At 41.8% G+C, this 24,553-nt stretch overlaps 1 protein-coding gene across 1 annotated transcript in view; it reads right to left on the bottom strand.

The window, feature by feature from the left end:
* The window catches only part of LOC148216955 (uncharacterized), an 84,683-nt gene extending 60,371 nt beyond the window's left edge, over positions 1–24,312 (bottom strand). Inside the window, exons 1-11 of the mRNA XM_088151754.1 lie at positions 24,257–24,312; positions 10,673–10,748; positions 9,571–9,723; positions 8,150–8,358; positions 7,151–7,242; positions 5,923–6,029; positions 5,008–5,372; positions 3,292–3,395; positions 2,280–2,398; positions 1,057–1,242; positions 131–339 (exon numbers count right to left, since the gene is read on the bottom strand). Of these exons, the coding sequence (XP_088007880.1) occupies positions 131–339; positions 1,057–1,242; positions 2,280–2,398; positions 3,292–3,395; positions 5,008–5,372; positions 5,923–6,029; positions 7,151–7,242; positions 8,150–8,358; positions 9,571–9,723; positions 10,673–10,748; positions 24,257–24,312 (1,676 nt within the window). The remainder of the gene's footprint in view (positions 1–130; positions 340–1,056; positions 1,243–2,279; positions 2,399–3,291; positions 3,396–5,007; positions 5,373–5,922; positions 6,030–7,150; positions 7,243–8,149; positions 8,359–9,570; positions 9,724–10,672; positions 10,749–24,256) is intronic.
* Positions 24,313–24,553: the final 241 nt, after the last annotated feature.

Genomic DNA, 24,553 nt, shown 5'->3' with positions numbered 1-24,553 from the left:
TAATACTGACTTCCTTTTCTAAGATTCCCCTCCCAAATTTCTCCTTCCTTCCTTTCTGCCACTTACATTCCTTCACTAAGCATACATTAAATAATAACCATGGGAGGTTTGGCTGGCAAATTTTACTTACATAACATGCAAGTGGGTGCAGTTGGACAGGGAAGGAAGAATCTGCAGCTCCTGAGCAGTGATGGAGGGTAGGTACAACGTCAGTATCCTGCTGAACCAAAGCTCCAAATCAGTTGTCCTCATGAAGGAAAAATGTGGCTTTAGGATTTGGAAAATTCCCTTTAGCATGATGGCCTGTACCCTCATGTTGGTTATTTCCACTAAGTTATTCTGCAGACAAATAATGGACAAACACAAGTCAACCCCAAGGGAAACTTGCCTATATTTTCAGGATACAGAGATTCAAGTTGTCCATGAAATAAATGCTTTTGTAATTGCTTTTAGAAAGCTCCAGCTACAATGTGGTTGAGTTCACACAACATATAGTATTTCAGCCAGGTCAGCTAAACCTAAACCACAACCTCCATTTTAACATTGCTTAATATTCCTCAGTTGTGTGAATGCAGCTAGGTTAGTTTTTTCCATATCACTGTTTTCACTCCATCTTCTCAAAGACCTCTGATTTCTCTTGTCAGAAACTTGAATTCATTGATGGCAGAAACTTTGAATGATGAGGACCATAGAAGGCAAAAAGATGCTTGGTTCTGTCTTAAATCCTTCTAAGATTGTGGGATAATGGGCCAAGTGTTAGTCTTTCACTGTAAAAGCCTGAGATCAAACCTGATTCAGCCACTAGGCTCAGTGACTCTAGGCCAGACCCTACTTCTCAATTCTGTTGATTTTATATTCATTGCAATCTCTTATGAAAAGGAGTATCCATGCAGCCAATAAACCACTGGCTTCCATCGTTTCAAAACCTGATTAATCTTTAAAAATTCAGATGTATGTTGTCCAACCAATGTGTTTTGGAAAAGTAAAATAAAAGCTTTAGCCACAGTAGTGATTTTTGGTTTGCTAAACCTAGTCCACCAGGTAAACGTCTCTCACCTGTTCTGCAAGTGCATTGATTTTGAGGAGAAAAGCCTGGAGCTCAGATATATTTCGACTTTGGAACGCGTCCATCACTCTGGCTGCCTCCATCTCAGCACTCGCTCTCGTGCTGTCAATCAGGATGTCAGACAAGACCACCAGCGTTCCAACCTGGGTTGCTGTCAGCAAATCCAGCACTTCAAACTGGAAATAATAATAATGACAACAGCTCATTGTAATATCTGTTAGATGAACAGACAATAATAAAATGACAATGAGAACTACTTTCCTTGTGTTAACAGATGAGGCATAATGTAATGAAATTCTCTGAGCCCTGGAATGAACAGATGGACATCCTGTCTATAGCTCCTAAAAGAAAAGGCGGATCCCCATCAAATCAAGAGAAAAAGGATTAAAGGGGGATCCGTGGCCTGCCTTACTCACTGTTAGAAGCAGAACTAAGTACAGACGGGTCTAGCTTCCAAGAGCCTGTAACCTAACCCAGTTTTCTTATAATAAACCTGGTAATGAGTCTTTTGGGAATTTCTTTATACATTTAGGAGCCTGGAGACATACATTCCTAAACACATGACCCATTCAAATGTTCCCAAATTGTAATTTCCAGCCACCTCAGCCAACATAGAGAAGAATCCTAGGATGATAGCTTAGCAACATCTGCAAAGATTTGACCCAAAGACAATTTGAACAAATTCACCCTTTGAATTGAATCTGTGAGTTCAAATCAACAATTAAAATAATTTGATTCTGCTTAACCTTCCAAACGGAAAGACAGTTTGAATCCAGTCTTGGCTGACCACCACACCAGTAGCCACACTGATAAATGGCTGTTAGAAAGGGCAGGACTAGGGGCATCCACAAGGAGAGATTAAAAAAAAAAATCAAGAAGGGAGCTGCAGCAAATTCACACAAAGCATGTAAAAAAGGGGGCAAAGCCACCCTCTTAACCTTTTTGATCCACGTTGTGGATGCCCCTGGACAGGACTAACTCTTTAGTCTAATTTCCCTCCCAGGGTAATTGTCAGCATAAGAGACATAAACATCCAATTCAAGCCACAATGATGCCACCTGGGTCAGGAAGTCATTGTACAAATTGTATGAACTGTGCAACTTGCATCAGTCACATGATATCACATTTCCACCTTTTACCAACGATAAGTGGGGACAGCTCATGGGTCTACCTCAAGCAGTTTAGTTATGTGGGGGAAAGAAATAGCACTTACTCCCTTAAAAGATGGATTCAGACGGACAAAGCTGCTGTAATCAGCCAAGGGACTGGAAAGACCAAAGTTTTCGAGCAGCCAATCTCTACTGTTTGAGGCTGTAAATGTGCACGCAACTCCTGCAAAACATGCACAAACATGAAAGCTTAGCCAGAAATCACAGTCTGACCAATATTCCCTAGTGTGCCAGTCCTTCTCTATTTCTGCTTCTCTGTTCCTTCCGTCTCAGGTTTCCTCTGTTGCCCTTATCCAATACCTTCTCCATCCTTACGATTCTCTCCCTAACCCCAGAATAATATCTATACATCTAAAGCAAACACACAAAAGGTTGACTTTCATATGTGTGCAACATTTGGTTCCAGCTCCGTTAATATCACATACTCAAAACGATGAGACATTTTTGTCCAGAAAAGAGGGTTTTCCATGGTGAAATATCCTGTGAACCCATCAGGAAGTTTTTATGCTGTTGTTCTGAAGTTGGGTGATGCCAAAATAGAATCAATTGCATAAATAAATAAATAAATAAATAAATAAATAAATAAATAAATAAATACATACATACATACATACATACATACATACATACATACATACAGCTTCATGCTATTTTAATGGCACCCGTGTGAAAGACCTTTCCAGTGGATTGGGTCCTGGACTACATCTCGAGATAGCCAGGATGGGGTAGAGGAGAAAGTGCTGGACTAGGAGCTGGGAGACCTGGATTCTAGTTCCTATACACCCAAGGAAGCTCACTGGTTGACTTTAGGTCAATGACTTTCTCTCAGCCCACCCTACTTCCCAGGATTGTTGGGAGAAACAGGAAGAAGGAGCACTATGTCTGTTGTCTTGAGCTTTTGCCACAAAAAGTGAAACGTACGTCTGATCAATAAATAAATCTTTCAAGACAGCCTTGAGCTTTGGTGTTGGTTAGAACCGAGCAACCCAAAAACGATTTCCCAATTTATTTGGGAAAAATATAGCAAGAAAAATACAGTTTGTCAGAAACAGTCACCTTCTTTTGCAAGCTGCCCTTCAAGGAAATTCAGACGATTATGAAAGACAGCAAGCTGGGTCACTGGATCTAGTTTATAATACACTGAATTTAGACCTTTGTAGCTGCAAAAGAAACAAAGAAAATGAATTTTTCACATTGCACATCAAAGCAACAGAGTACTGTAATTCCATACTTTGCACAGACCCAGATGTTTTATTCTGCTGCGCTTTCTCTCTTCTCTAATCATTATTCAAGATCAGCACAAACACGGCAGACCTACTTTTCTATGATCTCTCATTAGCCCTTCTATTCTTTTCTCTCTTCACCATCATGTTCTAGCAAGATTCTTGCTAGAGGTCGCAGCTAATAAACATTGCTGAACTGAATCTGCATGGTCTCCTGGAGTTCCTTGGGCTAGGCCTGACAAGAATCTTCCCAGACTGAAACTCAGTTCCTACAGTCAGCCAGTGAAAACAGAGTGAATTCCTCAGGGAGGTGCCAGCCTCATCCTCTTATCTCTTCCTCGCCCCTCAGGAGACGAAAGAGGATGTTTCCCTCCCTGAGTGTGGCCTTCATAATTCCATTCCATCACACCTGCAGACTGTCAGGGATCGGCATAGACACCGCGTTGTGGTGCTCCGTGAGCGTTGCAAAATAACTAGTCCACAGTCTGTTTGTAGAAAACTGTACACAGACTTTTACTGTACAACCGATACAGAACTTCAATACACCAACCTACCAGCCACAACTCCAACCACCAGCCACGCCATAACCCATGGTGCACCTTACTATATACTGTGATTTGTGTTGCGTCATGTAGCCACACCCTTCAGCTGTGAGCTGTGAGCGAGGTGAGCTGGTTGCATACACAGCTTAGCTGTGCTCTGTCATTGCCATATTTACACCCTGACACAGACTCAGGATCTTCTTTGCAGAATAAAATCTGAAGTGCTGCGTGTCTCTAGTAACCAGAGCACCTCAAGGCTATCACAGCTATTGATGTGACCATATCAACAAGGTGTTATTTTATTGTGCTTTATTTTATTAATGCAATGTATACACTCTGTGCAGCTTACAAATGTTACAGAAGGAAAATAGAAAGAATTTAAAGAAAAAAATAACCAAATGCATATGTCCGATAGCGGTCAACGTCCAACCCCCGAAAGAAAAACAGATCTAGCGTTGACTAGTTTTCTGTAGAATAGTTATGTAGTTATCTGGTTTATGTGCATATTTGTTATCCATTAGTAACATATAATGTAATGCTTTTCAAGAAATCACAATTTAATTTCTTGAAAAGCATTACATTATATATTGTAATTGTTCCATAAATAAATAAATAAATAAATAAATGACAAGCAAACAAAGGGGAAAAATAAACAAAAAGGGAAAATAATAAAGCATACCACACTATTCCAATTTCAGAATTATGCTGCTTTTTCTAACATCATAAAGATTTTATGATTTTAAAACAATCAATTAAATATAAACCATATAGCCCAATCTTGGAGCTGTTTCTGGTTATGCTAAACTCTGCCCCAGGGGCTTCTTCACAGGGGGCCGAAAAAGTCAAGATAACAGCCATGAGCATGTAATCAAAGCCACACCTCATTTTTATATGTGTTGCACATGCAATGAACATAAAAAAGGGATGAGGCTTCCGCTGTGCAGTTACAGCCACCATCTTGACTTTTTTTGACCTCCCTGTCTCATTCCAAACCTGAGCAAACTTACATGTCATGGAAGTCCATACAGCCTATCTGAGTTGGAAGCAGCTTCATTATGTTGGCATCAGCAAAGGGCAGGAGATGCACAAGTTTGATCTGGAACAGGTCTTTCAAGGAGGGCGAGCAGAGATCAGGGAAGCTCTTGTTAACCTTGGCCAGAATGGTCTCCAGGGCAAGATATGCAGCTTTACGGTCAAGCAAGAGATTAAGTGGCAATGTGGACAACTCATCCAGAAAGGCCTCTAAGTAGAGGACATCCTGGCTGTTGAGGACTTGGGCAACAGGTTCCATTAGGGTGATGTTGGAGAGGACCCCATGAGTGACAGTCAGTTGGGCCAGCTGGGAAGCTGTAAGGACATCAAGGGCGGCAAACTAGAAAGAGATGAAGGGAAGACAGTGAATTCTGTGCACTCCCAGGGAAACTTTCATTGGTTAAGCAGAAATAGCTAAAGAACAAGACAGCTAGTTGGCTGGCTTGAGTGACCTATGGGCGGAAAAGCAAAAATAATTGTTGCGATGATAAAGCACCTTCAACGTGTGCCAAGAACTTTTAAGGCACAGGACTGCTACTTAGCTCCATGGAGTTGCTCACCAGGCTGAAATACAAATCAGCATTATTTTTCTAGATGATTTTTATTTATTTGTTTCCATACGCTTCCAAGCATGTGCAGAAAACTCATTGATTTTCTTTTTTTAAAAAAAGAACCCAGTGTGCCTGAGGTTGTCTTTCACTTTGGATGAAGTAGCACCTGTTTTAAAACAGATCAAAGTGCTTCTGTGTGTGAATGGAATGCCTTTTCCCTAGGACAAACAGCTTACAGTATTTCTTTACTGCTACCATAGTCTCTGCTGCTCCTGCAACAGTTTAGGTTAGCTGGAAATCCTTATCAAAGGCCAATAAAAAGACAGAAAAACCCCTTACCCCATCAAAACCACTCCAGGTCTTCCTGAGGTCATTATAGGAGGCATAATTCTGAAAACTCTTCCAGTTGCTTTGTATCCATTCTTTAGCTGATCTTTTCTGGCACCCTGAAAGGCAATATAAAGGAATATAAAAGGAAACCGGAGAGAACTCAAGTTGGTAGAAGCAGCCTTTCCTCTATTTATTACTCTCTGTGTGGGTTAGGCTGTAATTCCCATAATTCCAAGCCAGCCTCCTGATTATTGGGAATTCTCACAGTTTAGATCCAGAGGGCCTTTGGTTGAGAGAGGCTGAAGAGCACAGCAAGGGGGGAAATTGACATTGCATCTCTTATGACAACACTACACATATAACATAATTTGTGTCATTTGTGCAATGATGTTAAGATGTACATGATGCCATCATGGCTCATATTGGACATTATGCTGACACAGAGCATTCTTTATTATATACTAGCATGCTGGAATCATCAGACAAGGGTCGGGCGATGGAGAGTCAGTATGAGTCAACATGGCAGCTGTGACCATACAGTTGAAGACCTGCCCTTTTTTATGTAAAAAGGAGTGTCTTTGATTGCCCAGATGTAGCCACCATCTTGACTTTTCTGACTCCCCCCCCCCCCAGGCACCTCTGGTGGATCTTTTGACAGGGCTGCACCCAGTCATAGCTATCTGCAGGAAGTTGACGAATGACACATGCATTGTGATGTCATCGTGCAAATGATGCAAATGCCACAATTTGCTGAGACTCTGGGATCACTCGTTGGACGCCCCCAAATTAAATGGAGTGCACAATGGAGCAGATACTCAACAGATGAGTCAGTCTCCTTGGCAGGCAGCTAGAATCAAGTGAATCTTTCCTAAGGAGAATTGTCACACAGTTCTCTTTAGCAAGAGGTATGAGCAAATGAGATAGGCTCAACAAGAATTCCAGCAGCTGAATTCTTTCAATTTAAGGCCAGTACATCCCCATTTCTGATTTGCCTGTGATTTATTGAGGAAGTGAAGGCCCACTTCCTCAGGTAATTCACAGGTAATAGGAAAGCTTGTACTGGGTTCTTTACATAAATCTCCTGAATCAACTCTCACACAATGAAACATAGGAAGTTATTTCTAAGGTAGGCTGAGCTGTACTAATGACCCAAATTGTGCTCTTCACCTGGAATTATAATTTATTTCAAGTATGGGTAACCCCTCCATCACTCTGCGTCCCCCACTCCTCCACTTACGGGATACAGTAAGGAATCTTCCAATCCAGTTGGTCACCAACTGCCTTGTGCTATTATCCATATCAAGGTACACACTGTCTAGGGCCTGGACACTAATGAAAGGAAAAGGAATAATCAAAATGTACATATTCAACAAATATAGACATGACGCAAACATTCCTTTTGGGGACAGTGGTCTTTTAGGATTCAAATGTTAGTTCCCATCTCACCTTTTAAACATAATGGGCTGTCTGAATGCTAGCCTGCACTGAGTCTCCAATATAGATTCTATATTTTATCTCCAATATCTGGACAACCATTTGGAATATCTGGGAGGGTTATTTAATTCAAGCATCACCGTTTCCAAGTGTCTGCAAATGGGCACACCAGAAATACGGTACAGACATTTGTACTTTTCTGAATTTTGCAGTGCAGTTTGGAACCTGAAATACGCTCCTGGGAAGGCTTAGATTAGGGACATGCACAGCGGGATGCATTAGTTTAGCGCAAATTCTTTAGAGAAACAGATACATTCAGAGGGATGAACACGAAAATTCATTGTAATGTTTTGTGCAAAACTTTTAGGTAAACTGGCTACCTAAAATGCCATCTGTGGATGGAAAATGGGAATACAGATCCCATAAATGTGCAGTAAATGAGTAACATGACAAACGAAGGAAAACCAAATTTGCACAGCTGTACCTGCCCATCCCTCCCTCTCCCTTAATCTTATATATTGTAGTAGTTAACATTCAGATGGTTGCAGGAGCTGAAGGGATTATTGTAATGTTAGGGAGGGAGGAGGGATAATATGTTTGTTTGTAAAGAACGGCAGAAGTCGCTTCTTTAACTATCCTTCCCCCCGCCCTTCTTTAACTGTATTCTTTTCTGCACTTTTTCTTCTCTCTTTTTCTCTTTTCCTTTTTTTTTCTTTATACACTTCTGTATTTGTCTTTTAGCTATGTCAAAACTTTTAATAAAAATTAATTAAAACCCCACATTCAGGTGGTTGCTACATACACTGTCCTGAAGCCATCACAGGTGATCGGAATCTGAGTCATGCAGTCCAAGATGTTGGTGTTCACGGCCACCAAGTAGGAGTGCATCGTCTCTTGGAACCAGGAGGAGAGGAAGCCGGCGCTCCCCACTAGAGGATCGGTCTTAATTTTTTCCCATGCCGCATTCAGCAAGAAACTTTTGAAAGCTGGCGAGATCTGGTCTCTGGAGATCTAAAAGAGCAGCTCCGTTAATTTAAATATCTCTGGGCAAACTGACTGCTTTTATATAGGTTAGAGAGGGAAGCAGAAGGCAAATTAAGCCTCCTCTTGTTAATGTCCAGTGTTCTGCATACCAGCATCACATATTTGGGATCTGCAATTTACAAAGGGTCTCCAAGAGTCAAGTGCAATGTCTGCCCCTCAAAATGTCTTTTGATGTCCTCTTACTGGAAAAGTATCCAGGCTCCTTTTCTATTCAATTCCTCTACAAGTGGAACACCAAAATAACCTTCGCTGACCTTGAAAAAATGAAGGGCGTTTCAACCTGATTAGGCCCATGTGAGAGACTACTGGGAGATCCCAGGCAGCAGACTGGATTGGAAAGTTGAGGAAACATCCTGGAAGACAGCAGTGGCAAACCACTCCCTTCTTTCATGTATTTATTTCTTAAGTTTCTATCCTGCCTTTATTCCAGCACTCCATCCTCCCATCTTTCCCCACTACTAACTCCCTATGAGGTAGAGTAATTGACTGGCTGCAAATCGTCTAGGGAGCCCCCATGATTGTGGATGGAGAACCTAGATCTCTCCAGTCCCCCTCCAACACAATAACCCATATTTATTTATTTATTTATTAAATTTCTCCCTGCCCATCTCCCCCCAATGGGGGACTCTGGGCAGCTCACACAAAACATTAAAACCATAAATACATATAAATACATAAAACATAAAAATTTAAACCAAACATTACTAAAAAAGAAGGAGAAAGTCCAAGAAGATGATGGATCTGGGGCTGAAGACAGCAGGCTTCTATGGGGCTAGCCATCCCCACACTCGATGTCTTCCCTCCCCACCCCAGGCCAGATGGCAGAGCCAGGTCTTCAAATCCCTCCGGAAAGCCAGGAGTAAGGGGGCCAATCGCACCTCTGGGGGCACAATGTTCCAAAGACCAGGGGCTACCGCAGAGAAGGCCCGCCTTCTGGACCCCGCTAGACGGAGTTCTTTTACCAAGGGGGTCCGACGCATGCCCTCATATACTGCATGGTTTGTAGAAAATGGTGTCACAGAAGTCAGGCTTCACTTGAGGGAGGTTTTAACTTCCTCACTTACAAATGATAAATTGAGAAACTGGGAAGCAAACATAGAGCTCTGCGTGACCCCCATGAACTGGCAGAAATAAATCAGTGCTCCCCAACACAGACAGTCCTGGTTGCAGGACTCTTACCTCCATGCTGATCTGACTCAGAGCAGCCTTCAAAGTGCTGAGCTTGACTCTTTCAAAGAGCAGCAAGAAAGCCTCTTGATCGGGGTGGGCGGCAGGGTCTGTCAAGGAGCACATGAGGATGGAGGCCAGTTCACCTGAGGTCAGATTGGAAACCTGAAGCACAAAACCGTGGTTACTTGGGTGCATCCTTTTCACTGAGAGAAGAAACCTGCAAATATCAAGGGAAGCCTCAAATGTCCAGCTTGACAGCTCCAAGAACGTGGCCAGTAACCAGTGGGGATGGAGACAAATCTTGACCCCTGGCTCTAGTTCTCATCCATTTGCATTTACCGTATACAGGCAGTCCCCAGTTTAAGAACAAGTTCCGTTCCCAAGGTCTGTCAAGTCAAATTTGCATGTAAGCCAGAACCCTATTATTATATGTATGTATTTATACAGTATTTCAAATTTGTCAGTGCCCACCTCGCTGCAGAGCAACTCTGGGCAGTAGTATAATACTGTATAAGTAGTATTGTGTAAGTAACTTGAACCATTGTGTATTAACTCAAATTTTGCTACAATAGGCTCTGTTCTTAACTATGGGTTGTCCTTAAACTGGGTGTTCTTAACCCAGGGACTACCTGTACACAGATATACTTTTCCATACAGAGGCTGGCATTTCATGGGGAAAGCTCCTGTTCTTTCTAGTGGGATTTTTATTTCTCTAATGCAAACTGCAGATGATGGGAGTCTCATTGGTTTAGTGGTAGAGGGGGAGGTAATTTCTTTCTCCCCAGATGTGATCCCAATCAGGATATCTCCTCCCAACTGTCTTTTGCATTGCGAAACTCACTTTTTTTTTTTTTTGTGCTCTTTATTTCTGTTCTGGCTATATCATTCCTTATGATTTCCTAAATAATGATGATCTGTTGAATCAATGGGAACTTTCTGAGAACAGATCTTCCAAACTTGTAGCAAACCAATTTGTAAGATATCCATTCCTTGGGGCTGGTCAGTAAGAGGGTTAGGAGCTGAGTTGTTTGATAATGCTGTCTAACTGAGCTTTCAAAATGGTAAATATGAAATCACCTTCTTAAAGATATTTAAAAGTTAGCAAAGATACCTTTTCTACAAAGCCACAGGCGTATTGTGGCACAGAAAATTGGCATAAGTCTTCAACGGTAGAGTTGAGATCTCCCCTGAAATAAAGAAAAGAAAGAGATGAAATCAGAAGAGGTGCCTTAAGCACCATTAGAGGAAGACTCAGTGTAAGATTGACTGGACATGGGTAAGACCCCAGATTAGGGATTACCTTAATTAAGGTAAAATGTGGTGAAATGTCAATATTCCTTCAACCTTATTGAGTCTACTAAGAGCTTCCTAGTGACCCTGTTCAAGGTGACCTGGTTCCAATTGGGTAGAGACGGGCCACAGGACCATCTGCAGGACCACTGTGAAGTATATTCTGGCCATCTGGTGGATAAAATCACTCAGTTCTGTTCTGACTTGGACTCTGACTGGACAGGTCCAGCTGAGGTGCCTGGAGCTCTCAGTCTTGTCATATGGTCTGGGATGATTTTGAACCAGTGACTCCTGAGGAAATGGACAGGGACCTTTGTGTTGTTATTTGGCTGCCTGCTGGATGAAGGTCCCTCCTAATCATGAGAGCAGTCAGGGAGGTGTGACACAGTCACATCCACGCTGTGGTGTCTCCAGCCTTAAAAGAGGTGGTGGTACCCACCTTCCTCAAGAGGCTGTCCTTGGACCCGATAGTTTTAGATAACTATTGTCCTATCTCCAACCTTCCTTTTTTGGGAAAGGTTGTTAAGGAAGTGGTCAGACTCCCACTGTAGAAAACCCCGGAGGAAGTGGATTATCTAGATTCATTTCAGCTGGGTTTCAGGCCAGGATTTAGTCAGAGATAGCCTTGGTCTCATTTCTGGTGATCTGTAGCAGACCTGGGATGGAGGTAGTACATCCATCCTTGTGAAGCTTGATCACTCAACAGCTTTTGATACCATCAACCATGGTATCCTTCTGGACCAACTCTGGGAGTTGGGGATGGGGGCAACTTTTTATGGTGGTTCTGTTCCTTCTTTCAGGGCTGGATCCAATTAGCGTTGGCTGGGGGAGAGATGTCATTCCCTAGGCCCTTCTTTTGTGGGGTGCCACAGGGTTCAACTCTTTCTCCCCTCCTATACAACATCTACATGAAACTGCTGGGTGAGGCATCTGCCAGTTTGGAGTTTAGTATCCCCAATATGCTGACGAAATCCGATTATAACTTTTGACCCAGGCCAGCCAAGTGACGCTGTTGAGGTCCTGGATGGAAAGGAACCATATCTGACTCAATCCTACCCAAACTGAGTGGCTATGGATCTGGGAATCACCTGGTTCTGGGGATAGTCTATCTTTGATTTTAGATGGAGTTGCACTTCTCCATTCAAGGGCGACGTGCAATCTGGGGGTCTTCATATACTCACAGCTCTTACTTGATGGGCAGATGGCAGCTATGATGCAGCTCTGTCTGGTGTGCCAGTTGCACTCCTTCCTGGACTGGGAGGCTGTTCAAGCAGTCAATCTCGCCCTGGTCACCTCATGGCTTGGCTATTGCAATGCACTCTATGTGGGGTTGCCCTTGAAGACATTCAGAAGCTTCAACTAGTCCAGAATGCAGAGGTGCGGGCAATTACAGGCATGCCCCAGTTTGCTGGTGTGACTCCCCTGCCCATGAGCTGTACAGGTTACCAGTTTGCTTCTGAGTGTGATTCAAGGTGCTGGTTATGACCTATAAAACTCTTCATGGCATAGACCCTGGTTACTTGAGGGGCCTCCCTTAGTATGTGCCTGCCAAAGAGCCATAAAGAGCTGGTTGTTCTTCCAGGCCTTGGGCTAGGGTGGTTGGTGCCCCCTATGTTGGATCTCACTTGTTGGTGGGATACTTTGGGGTTTGCTGGATTCACCAGTCCGCTTTTCTTTCTTTTTCTTTTTCTTCGTCTGAGTCTAGTTCTGTTATTTGTTTGTCTCTGCTACATTGTTTTTATACTGTTTTGGTGTGTTGTGAGCTTCCCAGAGTTATTTGGATTCAGGTGGCATCAAATAAGCAAATAAATAAATAAACACTTGCATTGCTGGTTCTCCTAATCATTTAAAATGATTTTGATTTGCTCTTAACCAGTAAGCTCCAATCTGGGATATCCACGGGGATGGGGGTTTCAAAGGTCAAGATGGCATCTGCAACCATGAGATTGCTACTCCTTTTTAACATGTGTCACGCATGCAGATGTTGCTGGTGTAGAGAATTTCCCTCTTATCACGGGCATCCACAAGAGGCAAAAGTGTCATTACACAACTGATGCAAATTACACAATTACCACCATTTGTGCAGTGGTATCATGAGGTAGATGATATTATCATGGTTTGCACTGGGTTATGCCTCTTACCCTCACAATTACCTTGTATGAGAAATTAGACTAAAGATTCCGGGCATCCAGAGAGGGAGGTTAAAAAAAAATCCAAAATGAAGCTATATGCTTTTTTATGTTTGTCACACATTCAATTTAAAAAAGGACAGGGCTTTGATTGTGTTGGTCATGGCTTCCCTCTTGACACTTTTTTACATCCCCCACCCCACTCACCAGATATCTCTGCCATTGAACCAAGTGATACTTCTTTTGAAGCAGTAAATCATTGGAGATGGCTTTGTTAATTTATTTTTGTTTGAAATGGTTGACTAGCATATTGGAGAGAAAGGGTTCCCTACTTGCCCACCGCTACATTTTAAATCATTCCCTTTATTCAGACATACCAGCTGACGAAAGAGCAGTAGGTTGGAGCTGTGGGAGGAAAGGAACAAACATAAGAGTAACAATCAAAGTTGCCATCCTTAGATGAAATGAAATTGCTAGTTGCTGACCAGCTTTAAACAACATAGAAATAAAGATGAAAATAAAATATTTCTTGTTCAAAGGTCCCAAGTGTCTTCACATTTAATCAGTTTTATTCTAGATTGCAGTCTAAGTTTTCTCCTTCAAAAAGTCTTGCCTGAGCTTGAAATCCTGGGTTCTGTTTCTTGGTCACAATAGAAAGTGACAAAGGGACAGGAATTAGGGTCTGTTTTTTCCCCCACACATTGGTTACAGCTAGTCCTCATTTAGCGACTACCTCTGTTAGTGACCGTTCACAAATACAATGGTCATAAATGATAGTAAAAAAATTGTTTTCCAACCAATGCACACACTTACTCCCAAGTTTCTGCACCTGACAACAACACATGCCAGAGCGAGAGAATGCTAGGGTGGCTGCATGAGAGAACTTTCTCTAAATGAAATGGCAGCAACCAGCAATCTTCCAGTGTGTTTGTCTCTTACTCACGTGTTCACTTAGTGACCATTTCACTTCCAATTTAAGGAACGGACTGCGGTCGCTAAACGAGGAGAGGTGTATAGTATTACTACTGTAGAGCTGAAGAGTTCTGAGCTGTGACCAACGTACCTGGTGTCAGTTATGGGACCAACTAGCTTCCCTCCCACTCATCACTTTGAACATCATTTGGGTCAAAAATGTAAAAGCGAAACAGGTTTTACTTACATGTTGGGTATGCTGGGCACTAAGTAATAAAAGAAAAGAGGACCATGATTAGGAAAACCAAACCACCTATTCCTTGTACATAGAGGAACATCCATTCTGAAAAGCTAGTATAGTATTAGATGGTGGGAGGCTTCAAGATAAGACTTGACATCAGTTATTCTAAAAGAAGCACCAAATGTTTAAAGAGGTTTTAACTTGCTGCCTTTTTGAGGGTGCTGTGCTTGAAAGATGGGTTAAAGTATCTTAAAAAACATGATGTGCTTCTGAACTATTGTACTCTACAGTGTTTAATCTTCCATTTAACATTTTCACAATCTTCTGCTCTAAGATGATAGAGTTTCATTCTGCATAAATGATGCTGATTTAAGATCAGACAATCAAACTCTAAAGCAAAGTCATACAGGCAACCAAGGCTATTTTTTGTACTTACTCCATTCAAAGAGACAGGATATGGTCGGTGAAAAATCTGATCATGTGTACTGCCTTCTGTCCGGCCTCCTTAAAATATAATTTTAAATAGTTACAATATAGAAAAGAGTTAGGCTTCCATTTTTTTTAAACAACTAAACCACCCAATTTAGTGTCCATCATAATATCATGCAACCTTAAGTTCCATAAATTAGTGAGCTGGATAAAAAATGATTTTCCTTTGCCTGGAATCATATTGATCTTATTGGCTTTTATGAGGAACAGAAAAAGAAAATTCTCTCATACTTTTCTGAGTGCTTGGTTGGAACAGCTTAATTAATGTGTCTGCAATTATGCAAAAGTGTTTGCAGTTCCAGTATGCTTAGTGAATTCCCTTTTGACAGAGATGGTGGAAGATAGTTTTGAGGTTTTAAGGATTTGTCTATAGATAAGAGATGTGATATGGGATGAAGAGATCATTTGTTGTATTTTAAGAGAAAGTGACAAGTTGTTAAAATTGTTTATACTTGTGACAAAGGAGGAAGTTACTTCTTTATTTATTCTTTTCTTTTTTGTTATATTCTTATTTTTTTTTCTTTCCTATTCTCCCTTTTATATATTTCTTTTTTCCCTTTTCTGCATCTTCTATTTTTTCTTTCTATTTTTTTTTATTTTTTGTAGTTTGTATTAGTTTTTATCTGTATAATTGTAATCCTTAATAAAATTATTTTAAATTTTTTTTAAAAAAGGAATGCTGGATGGTGAGGGCAGATGGATGGATGGAATGGATGGCCGGATGGATGAAAAAGTTGCAGTCCACTAAATATGTCAGCAGGATTTGTGCCTTGAGTATCCCATTCTGTTCCTAAGGTTACAATATTGCATAGCCTGAAATTCCTTGCTCAAAAAATAAAATCAGACCCCCTTTGCACTAAAAAAAAAAAAAGGAAGATAGTTGTGTTTTCTCAGGCTCAGAGTGGATGAAGATTGACAATGTGCTGGAGAAGTGAAGACAAGATTAATCCTGGGGAGGAAGATAATGTCAGACGTAGGCAAGATCTTGCAGGATAAGGACATTTGAACGATGCCAAAGATCAGAACAGTTAAAACAATGTGTTTTGTTTGTCGTTTTTTTCTGTAAACATGCAGTTTTGAAAGTTGGACATTGAGAAAGAGAAAGTAGATGCATTTGAATTCTGACTTTGGAGATGGGTATACTGACCCTGCTAAGGGTATTGTGGACTGCAAGAAGAATCAGTTCTGGACCAAATAAGGCTTATTGCTTTCTTGAAGCAATAATCAGCAAGCAGAAACTCACATATTTCAGACATGTAATGTGTGAGATGATGATAGTCTAGAAAAAAACTACCACTAGTATGCTTGGCAAGGTTGAAGGAAGTAGAAAGAAATAGAAGATGATGGCTGGAGGGAAGCCATTACTGAGATGTCCCTGTAAAACCTACAGATTGTCATCAGGGACAGGTAAAGATGGGCAATATTTGCCCATATGTGCGTTTGGACTGGCCCTAGCTAGCTAACAGCACAATTCTACCTAAATAGAAAGCCCCAGCAGCACTGGCTGGCCTCAAGCCCCTCATCATCTCAAGCCCCGCGCTCCCTAGCACCTGCCCATGGCACCTGTTGGCCCGCCCATTGCTCTCACTCGCCAGCGTGCTTGCCTGGGACTCCCAGGCAAAGAAGATGACAAAGGTTAGCTGGGGGCAGCAGCAACAGATGGGGCAGTCATAAATGTGGGACAGCCCGAATTTTGATCACATGAGCGTGGGGGTGCTGCGACGGCTGGAACTGAGGATTGGTCATACGTCCATTTTTTCACTGCCGTCATAACTTTGAATGGTCACTGAACAAATGGATGTAAGCCAAGGACTACCTGTAATAGCATGTATAATGTATAGTAATAATACTGTAAAGATTATGCAGCTGCTCGTTACTTAATGTCAGCCCTTCAAGGCCAGGTCAGGAAACAGACACCACAAGAATTAGTGGAGCTCTTTATGATAACAGAATCTTGAAAACCTTATAGAAATTCTCTTTCTCCCTTTTTGTTCAGTCGTTAAGTTGTGTCCGACTCTTCGTGACCCCATGAACCATATTGCGCCAGGCCTTCCCGTCCTTCACTGCCTCCCTGACTTTGCTCAGTTTCATGCTCACTTTCTCCCTTTACAGCAACCAATTGATTAGATTCAGCAGCGATGAGTGACTACCTGCCTTATTAAACTGAATCTCACTTCAGCCAAGGGGTTAGGGTGGGGGGTCAAAAAGGAGAATATAGTGGCCACACATTGATCAAAATCTTGCTCCGTTTTAATATGCATCACAACAAATTGCAGCTGCCATCTTGATTTTTTTTCTTTTTTTACTTTTCTTGCAGATGACCTTGATTTCAGCGTTATAAAAGCCATTTGTTCCAGGCTTTGGATTGGATTGCTACCATGCAACCTCTCCTGTTTCGTGGATCCCATCCTCCCCCGTGGTTTACAGAAGAGCTCAGGAAGATGAAACTGGAGAAGAGATGTCTAAAGCTCTGCTGGAGATCAATGAGGGATGAACTCAACCAAATACAAGTGAGAGCCACTATTAAGGCCAACCTTGTGGTGGTAAGGGCAGCGAAGCATCGATACTTCTCCACTTTTATTGTGCCCACAGATAGCCATCCAGCAGCCTTGTTTAAGGTGACATGAGACCTCCTTGGAAAGGAGGACTCGGAGGTTTACCTACAAGGCCGTGTGGAGGAATTTGCAGAGCAACTGTCAGACAAAATCACTCGAATTTGTTCCAAGTTGGATGCCAGCTTTGACACAGGTCTGATGGAGGTGCCAGGGGCACAGTCTTGCCCTGTTATCTGGGAATGGTTTGATCCTGTTGGGCCTGAGGAAGTGGACAGGATCCTTATGACTGTGAGCAAAGCCACCTGCTCCTTAGATACATGCCTCTCCTGGCTAGTTAAGGCTGCCTGGGGGGTGTTGTGTGGTTGGATCCTAGTGGTGGTTAATTCTTCTCTGAGACAAGGGGTAGTTCCACCACCCCTTAAGGAGGCACTTGTTCACCCCCTCCTCAAGAAGCCATTGCTGGATCCCACTAGGCTGGGCAATTTTCATCCAGTGTCTAACCTCTCTTATTTGTTTGTTTATTTGTTTATTTATATTTCAAATTTGTCACCGCCCATCTCACTTGCAGAGCGAGAAGTCTTTTTTTAGGGAAGGTTGTGGAGAAGGTGGTTGTGCAGCAGCTTCAGCAGGTGTGATGGAATGTATCTATGAAGAGGAGGGTGGTGTGGTGGATATCAACAGAGAACAAGGTTGTCAGGAAGGAGGGAACACATTCAAGGAAGGGCAAAGAGACAAAAGACAACACAGTCCAGAGCAGGAGCGTGGGAAGTGTAAGAGGTTCAGGATAGCCACTCCCTAGAATCTCCCAGGATATATCCACTTGTTGCAGTAGTATAGATTCAGTTTGACAAGATTCTGTCTACAGGGTGTAAGTAAATACAGGAACTTTACTCAACTGGACTCTTGCACCATTGTTCTTGGGCTGGGCCTGACAAATGAAGCAGATTATCTGGACCCCTATCAGTCGGGATTCAAGCCCGGGCATGGTACAGTGATGGCATTGGCCGTGCTTTCGGATGATCTCTGGTGGGAGCAGGATGGGGTAGTGCATCTGTCCTTGCTTTTCTTGACCTCTTGGCAGCCTTTGATATCATCAACTATGGTATCTTTCTGGATTGGCTCTGTGGGTTGGGAGTGGGTAGCACAGTATTGTGCTGGTTTGCTTCCTTTCTGCAAGGCCGGTACCAGTCACTGTTGATTGGGAGTGAAGTGAGAGGCCCCACCCTCAACCCCTATTATGTGGGGTTCCATGGGGTTTGGTACTCTCTCCATTCCTACTTAATGTCTACATGAATCTGCTGGGCGAGATCATTTGTCACCATGGGGTGAGGTGTCATCGGTATGCTGATGATACTCAGTTGTATCTCCACCCCTGGAAAACCAAGCAATGCTGTTGATATCTTGTCCTGGTGCCTCAGTGGCCAGTTTGAGTTGGTTGTTGTTTGGGGGCAAGAGGTCCTGACCTTGGCCCCTAAATTGTCGGGTGCCACGGGGTTTCGTACCCTCTCTGCTCCTGTTTAATATCTATATGAAGCCACTGGGTGAGGTCGTCCATAGTCAGGGAGTGAGGTATCATCAGTATGCTGATGATATCCAGCTATATATCTCTGACCCTGGTGAAGTAAGCATTGCTGCCAACCTCCTGTCTCAGTGTCTGGATGCTGTAGGGGTCTGGAGGGGGAACAATAGGCTTCAGCTCAATCATGGCAACACTGAATGGCTTTGGGGTTTTGCACCTTCTGGATCTGAGACTTTACCATCTTCGGTACTGGATGGGTTAGTGCTGCCCCAGACAGACCTGGTGCACAACTGGGGGTCCTTCTAGACTCACGACTCCTGCTTGAGGAGCAGGTGGCAGTTGTGGCTAGGAGAGCCTTTGCACAGCTTCATGTTATGTGCCGGTGGCACCCCTTCCTGGACCATGAGGCTCTACTCACAACTTTTCATGCCCTGGTCACCTCCAGAATGGATCACTGCAATGTTCTCTAATGCAATGCAGCTGGTCTTGAAGAGTACCCAAAGGCTTCAGTTGGTGCAGAATGCGGCTGCACAGACAGTTCTGTGCGCCCCTAGGATGGTGAGCGTTACACCTCTATTTCCATGAGCTGCACTGGCTGCCAGTTTGCTTCCAAGTGCAATTCAAGATGCTGGTTTTGACCTTTAAAGCCCTACATGGAATGGGACCAGGTTATTTGAGGGATTACCCGATTACATCTACCTGTGTCATCAGGTTGGGCAGGAGAGGTATGCTCTGGGTCCTGTCTAGTAAGGAGTTCATCTGGCAGGATCCAGATGGGATGTCTTTTCTGCTGTGCCCCCCGCCCTCTGGAACATCATTTCTCCTCAGGTGAGGTTGGTCCCATCCCTGCTTGTCTTCCAGAAAGCCCTTAAAATGTGGTTTTTCTATCAACCATGGGGATCCCGTGGTGAGCCTGCAAGGTGGCTGTATGATGCCAAGTAATGGTTGTTCTCCCACAACCTTGGTCTTTTATTTTTTTATGTTTTCTTTTTTATGTTTGAGTGTTTTATGGTTTTTAATTGTTATTATGTTTGTACGCCACCCAGAGACACATTTCATGAGATGGGCAGCTATATAAATCTGCTAAATAAATAAATGAACACGATTAGTTCATTTTTAAACCCTTAGCTTAAGTCACTTACCCCACAGTAGTAGCATTACAAAGGCTGCAAAACTGAGGAGACCCTCATTTTCCTTCATAGCTTCCACACTTCTTGGACAGACCTTCTTGAAAGTCCTGTAAAACATAATTTGGGAAAAGGATAGTCTTCTTCAGGAATCCTAAGAGGTGTCATCCAGAAGGAGGTCCTGACCCAATTTCTATCATCCCAGAAGGCAGGACATGAAACCCACTGAATTCATTTCAGATGTAGGGAGACAGATTCTGGTGGAATTTTAGGAAAAATATCATAACAGTCACAGCAATTTGGCAGGGTAGCCCAGTATCAAGAGAGGAAGTGGGCTTCCCTTCGCTAGATAACGAGGATAGACAGCCATCTGACAAGGATGCTTTAATATGGATTCCTGCACTGAGCAGCTGTAGCCCTGCGTGATTGTGTGTCACCCATAATATGTCACACATATTAAAAGGGGATATGGCTTCGATCCCACAGTTGTAACCACTCCCTTGGCTTCTAAATCTCTGTGGAAATCACAGTGCTGTAGGACATGGAGATTTTATGGTGTCTACCATCAATAATAATTTGAAGGCAATCAATTGAACCTAATCAGTGAGGATGCTCTTTGATGTCTAGAGTTGGCCAAGGATTGGCAACAGTTGGTACCCTGGGACTATAAGGCTACTCCACAGCTGAGCTGAGAAATAAATAAATGGCTACATTCACACATCGTTCTTAGCTGGGTTACTGAATTAACCAACTGCTTGGGTTCACAAGCATCCATTACATCATAACCTAAGTAAACAGACTAGGTTCTCATAACTTGCTAAGCCATAGCTATACAAAAACACACACAAAGCATGCTTTAATACGTTGTGTAAATACAGGTGCTAGCATGTTGTGTGAACACATCCGACCTGAATTAAACAAAGACTTGGGGATGGGCATTTCCAGAGTTAGAAAGAGACTTTTAGAGTTAGCCAAGTATTGCCGATTCACTCCATCCTCCATATGGAGTTTATTTATTTGTTTAATCAAATTGTAAAGCCATCTCAACCAGTGACTCTGGGTGGCAAACAATAACAAATAGAATAAAAACAATTGTATCATAGATATAAAAATTAAAATACATAGCAGCTGAGAAAAACAACAGTCAACAGTACTGATACAACCAGGAGACGGAACCCTTCACACACTCGGGGCCAAAGGCCCAGGCCCAGAACCAGGTCTTTAGGGCCTTACAAAAGGCCAGTAGGGTTGGGGCCATCCTAATCTCTGGAGGGAGAATGTTTCATAGGGCGGGCACTATGGTAGAAAAGGCACACCTCCTGGGCTCTGCCAACCTGTACTCCTTAGCTGGCAGGGCCCAAAGCATGCCCATCCTGCTGGACCAGATTGGACAAGTAAAACAAAACAGGGGGAGACGGTCCTTCAAGTAACCTCAATAATTGACATTGATTGCCTACACTTTGGAGAAAGAGCGCTAAGTGTACGTGCACAATTTCTCATATGGCGATGTCCATGGGAGTGGGAGCCAGGAAAAGGAAAAACTGACATTTAATCATTTTAAAAATTTCTGTTAAAATTATTTTCTTAAATATTGAATTATGTGGCTTACACAATAAGCACACCTTTAAAAAGTACCAGGGCAAAAAATGAAAAACCAGAGAAAAGATCAAATTAATCAAAATATGACATGAAAGGAAAAAAATAAAATCTTACTCTTTTTTTTAAAAAAGCTTATGTTAAAACAATTATTTTAATTTCAGATTGTAGTGTGAGAACTGTATATTTCAGATATGACAGAAACATTATTAAATATATGGGAAGCAACATTAAACATGGGAAGCAAATTAAATATATGGGAAGCAATAATATATTTAATTTTCATTCAAATAATATTTATTTTATTTATTTCAGTCATAGATCTGCACATAGAAAACTAAAAAGAAAGAAAAAACCACAAGCATATAAAATGCAAATATATTAAAATGCAAAATCATATTCTCATAAGCTGATCATAGCAATAAAAGGAAAAATATTAAAATATTATTAAATTTAAAAATGGAAATGAAACGAATCTTATGAGATACAAGTGTGTAGAAATAAACCAATTAATTAATTAGCTTAAATGTTTAGAGTTTCTTAACCTCTGTGTTACAATTTTCTTCTGAAACTCTGGTTTCTTTTCCTAAAGACAAACTACGAGGAGCAGCTCTAAATAAAATCCTGAGCCAATATTAACCAAGCTTTGGTTTCTATCAGATGTTAATAACAGCAACCTTGTTATTAACCAAGCGTTGGTTTCTATCAGATGTTGACCAGTTTCTAAGCAAATTTTTGGCCAGAGTAAATTCCTTTCCTTCCAAGGTACTTTTCGGAAGATACAAGCGCATTCCTAACCATGAGAGGCTCTGTTCTTGCAGCACTCCAGATACAATCCATCATATAATGTTTGATTGCCACTCATCTGAGACTCTCTGTTATGAACTGCTTTTATAACCTTTACAGTGTAAATACCCGCCAAATATTGTACCGTCTTGCCAATATCTACTGAGAGATGCCGTGCCTGAAATTACTAGAATTGTTGCTAAATTTTTGGATGAAGCACTCAAAAGTAAATGTAAACACATCTCTCAATGAACACGGCTCTCCCTTTGGTTAACCTTATGATATGCCAATGTATGTTTTTGTATTTCTGGTTCCTTTAATGCCAATAAAGGTTTGGTTTGATTTGATTTGATTCCTAAAAACAAATCAAACAAATCGATTTTCATCAGCTCTTTCCCACCATGACATTAAGGCAGTTCTCAGTTTGAAAAACATACATTTTTGATCGAGAGAAAGGTGACAGATTTTAATAAGAAGAATTAGAATTAAAGGTAGGTGTTGTCTATCCCTATCAATGTATCCCTATTTTACCTATTTGCTTATTTGACTTTGTAGCCAATTCATAGTAAAAAGGAAAAAAAGGAAAAAATGACAATTTATCCATATATGTAGACTGCAGATAAATAATATCATGATATATACAATAGGAGAAAAGGGAACTAACATTCAGACTGTTATCATGGCCAGGGACCTAACAGCTCAGAATGGAGAAGATGAGATATATCCTTCCAGTTTTTTCTAATTTCTACTCGCCTAAGAAAGAATTTAGTTATTCCCACATCCCCAAGCCTTTTCCCATATATCCCTCCCAGCAAAACGAAGCCTTACTGTCAAGATGTCAGCATGGGTTTGGGAAGGAGACTGATGGACAACAACCACGTTGCTGAAGATGAGTTCTTTGTGCTGTCTTGTGCAGCATCTTCTTTTATACCAAGGGAAGGAATGCAGTCTGTCCATTCAGGTGATTCTGGCTGCAAGGAAGAAAAGAAGTTGCCTCGCCCTTAACACCCAAGACCTGTCCTGAGGTTCATGGTCTCTGAGCTCCTGGTACATCATGTGTATCTTCAGGAAGATGGGCTGACCATGGCCAAAGAAATGCTGGGAAACCCAATGCATGTGTGTGTGAAATGTTGGGAAATTGTACTCAAATGCTTATTACCCCTCTTGCATGATTATAAGTTTTCTTTCCTTTATTAGTCAATAAACTTCCAGCCATTGAAAAAGACCTGAAAGCAAATTTGCACCAAAGGACTAATAAAGGGTTCAACATCCTTTGGTTCTGGAATGCTGACAGGTAGAGACTTTTTGAGGCGCTGAAGGAAATAAGAGGTATGATAAGGGTGAAGATAATAATAATGTCTTTACTCCCTCTGTACATTGTCTCATTCATTCTTAGTATTTAAAAATACTAAGTATTTCTTGTTTTTTTTAACTAGCCATTTCATCATTTGACTGATAAAAAAGCAAGTAAAAAAGATCATATTTCCTTCAAATCATCTTCAACTCCTGGGGACTTCATGGTCCATAGTTTTTTGGCAACAGTAAGAAGTAGCTTGTTCCTGCTGTCTGGGATTAGTTTAAACCTTATAAATACTTTGCCATTCGTGACATTTACGAAGAATTGGATTTCCCTTTCTTTTTTTCTAGAGTTGTGGGGCCACCATTGGCAAGACTTTTCCCCTGTGGATTTCCTTCTAATTTGTATTCATGTCCACTTATATAGATGCCTTCTTGAAAACAATTAAAGACAGCATACAATTAAAACAATAAAACACTAGAAAAATTAATACAATGTAATAAAATTTAATTTGAATTCTACCAGAGGCAATTCAACAGGTGAAACAATCAAACTGGGCGGTTTTAGAGATCTTCCTAACCCAGTGCCTAGGGGGAAAACCCGCTCTTTAAGGCCTCATGAAAGGCAGGCAGGGTTGGGCCATCTGGATTCAGGAGGGGGGGAATTCTATTCCGGATGGGTGCAGCAACAGAAAGAGGACATCTCCTGGGTTTCATAAAATGATGTTACTTAACAGGCAGGACCTGGAGCTTACCAAGCCTGTTGAATCTTGTTGGGCAGGTAGAGATGATCGGGAACAGGTGGCCCCATAGATAACCAGGCCCAGTGCCATGGAAGGCTTTAAAAGTGATAGCCAGCTTCTAAGGTTTAAGTTGATCTCAGACAAGAGGGACAAGCCTCTTCTTTCCGTTGCCAAAAAACTGGATGGACAGAGCCATGAAGTCCCCAGGAGTTGAAGGAATGGGACTTGAAGGAAATGTGACATTTTTTTCCCGAGGCTGTTTAATTAATTAGCATGGTTTCTTGGTTAGACTTTATAAGCGTAATACAA

Source organism: Python bivittatus, unplaced genomic scaffold (genome assembly GCF_059951505.1).
Source record: "Python bivittatus isolate LINGU-HERP-01145 unplaced genomic scaffold, Pbiv_v1 ctg000030_np1212, whole genome shotgun sequence".
In the NCBI taxonomy this organism is placed as follows: domain Eukaryota; kingdom Metazoa; phylum Chordata; class Lepidosauria; order Squamata; family Pythonidae; genus Python; species Python bivittatus.
Note: the sequence above shows the minus strand (reverse complement) of the source record. Positions and strands in the feature narration are given on the sequence as shown.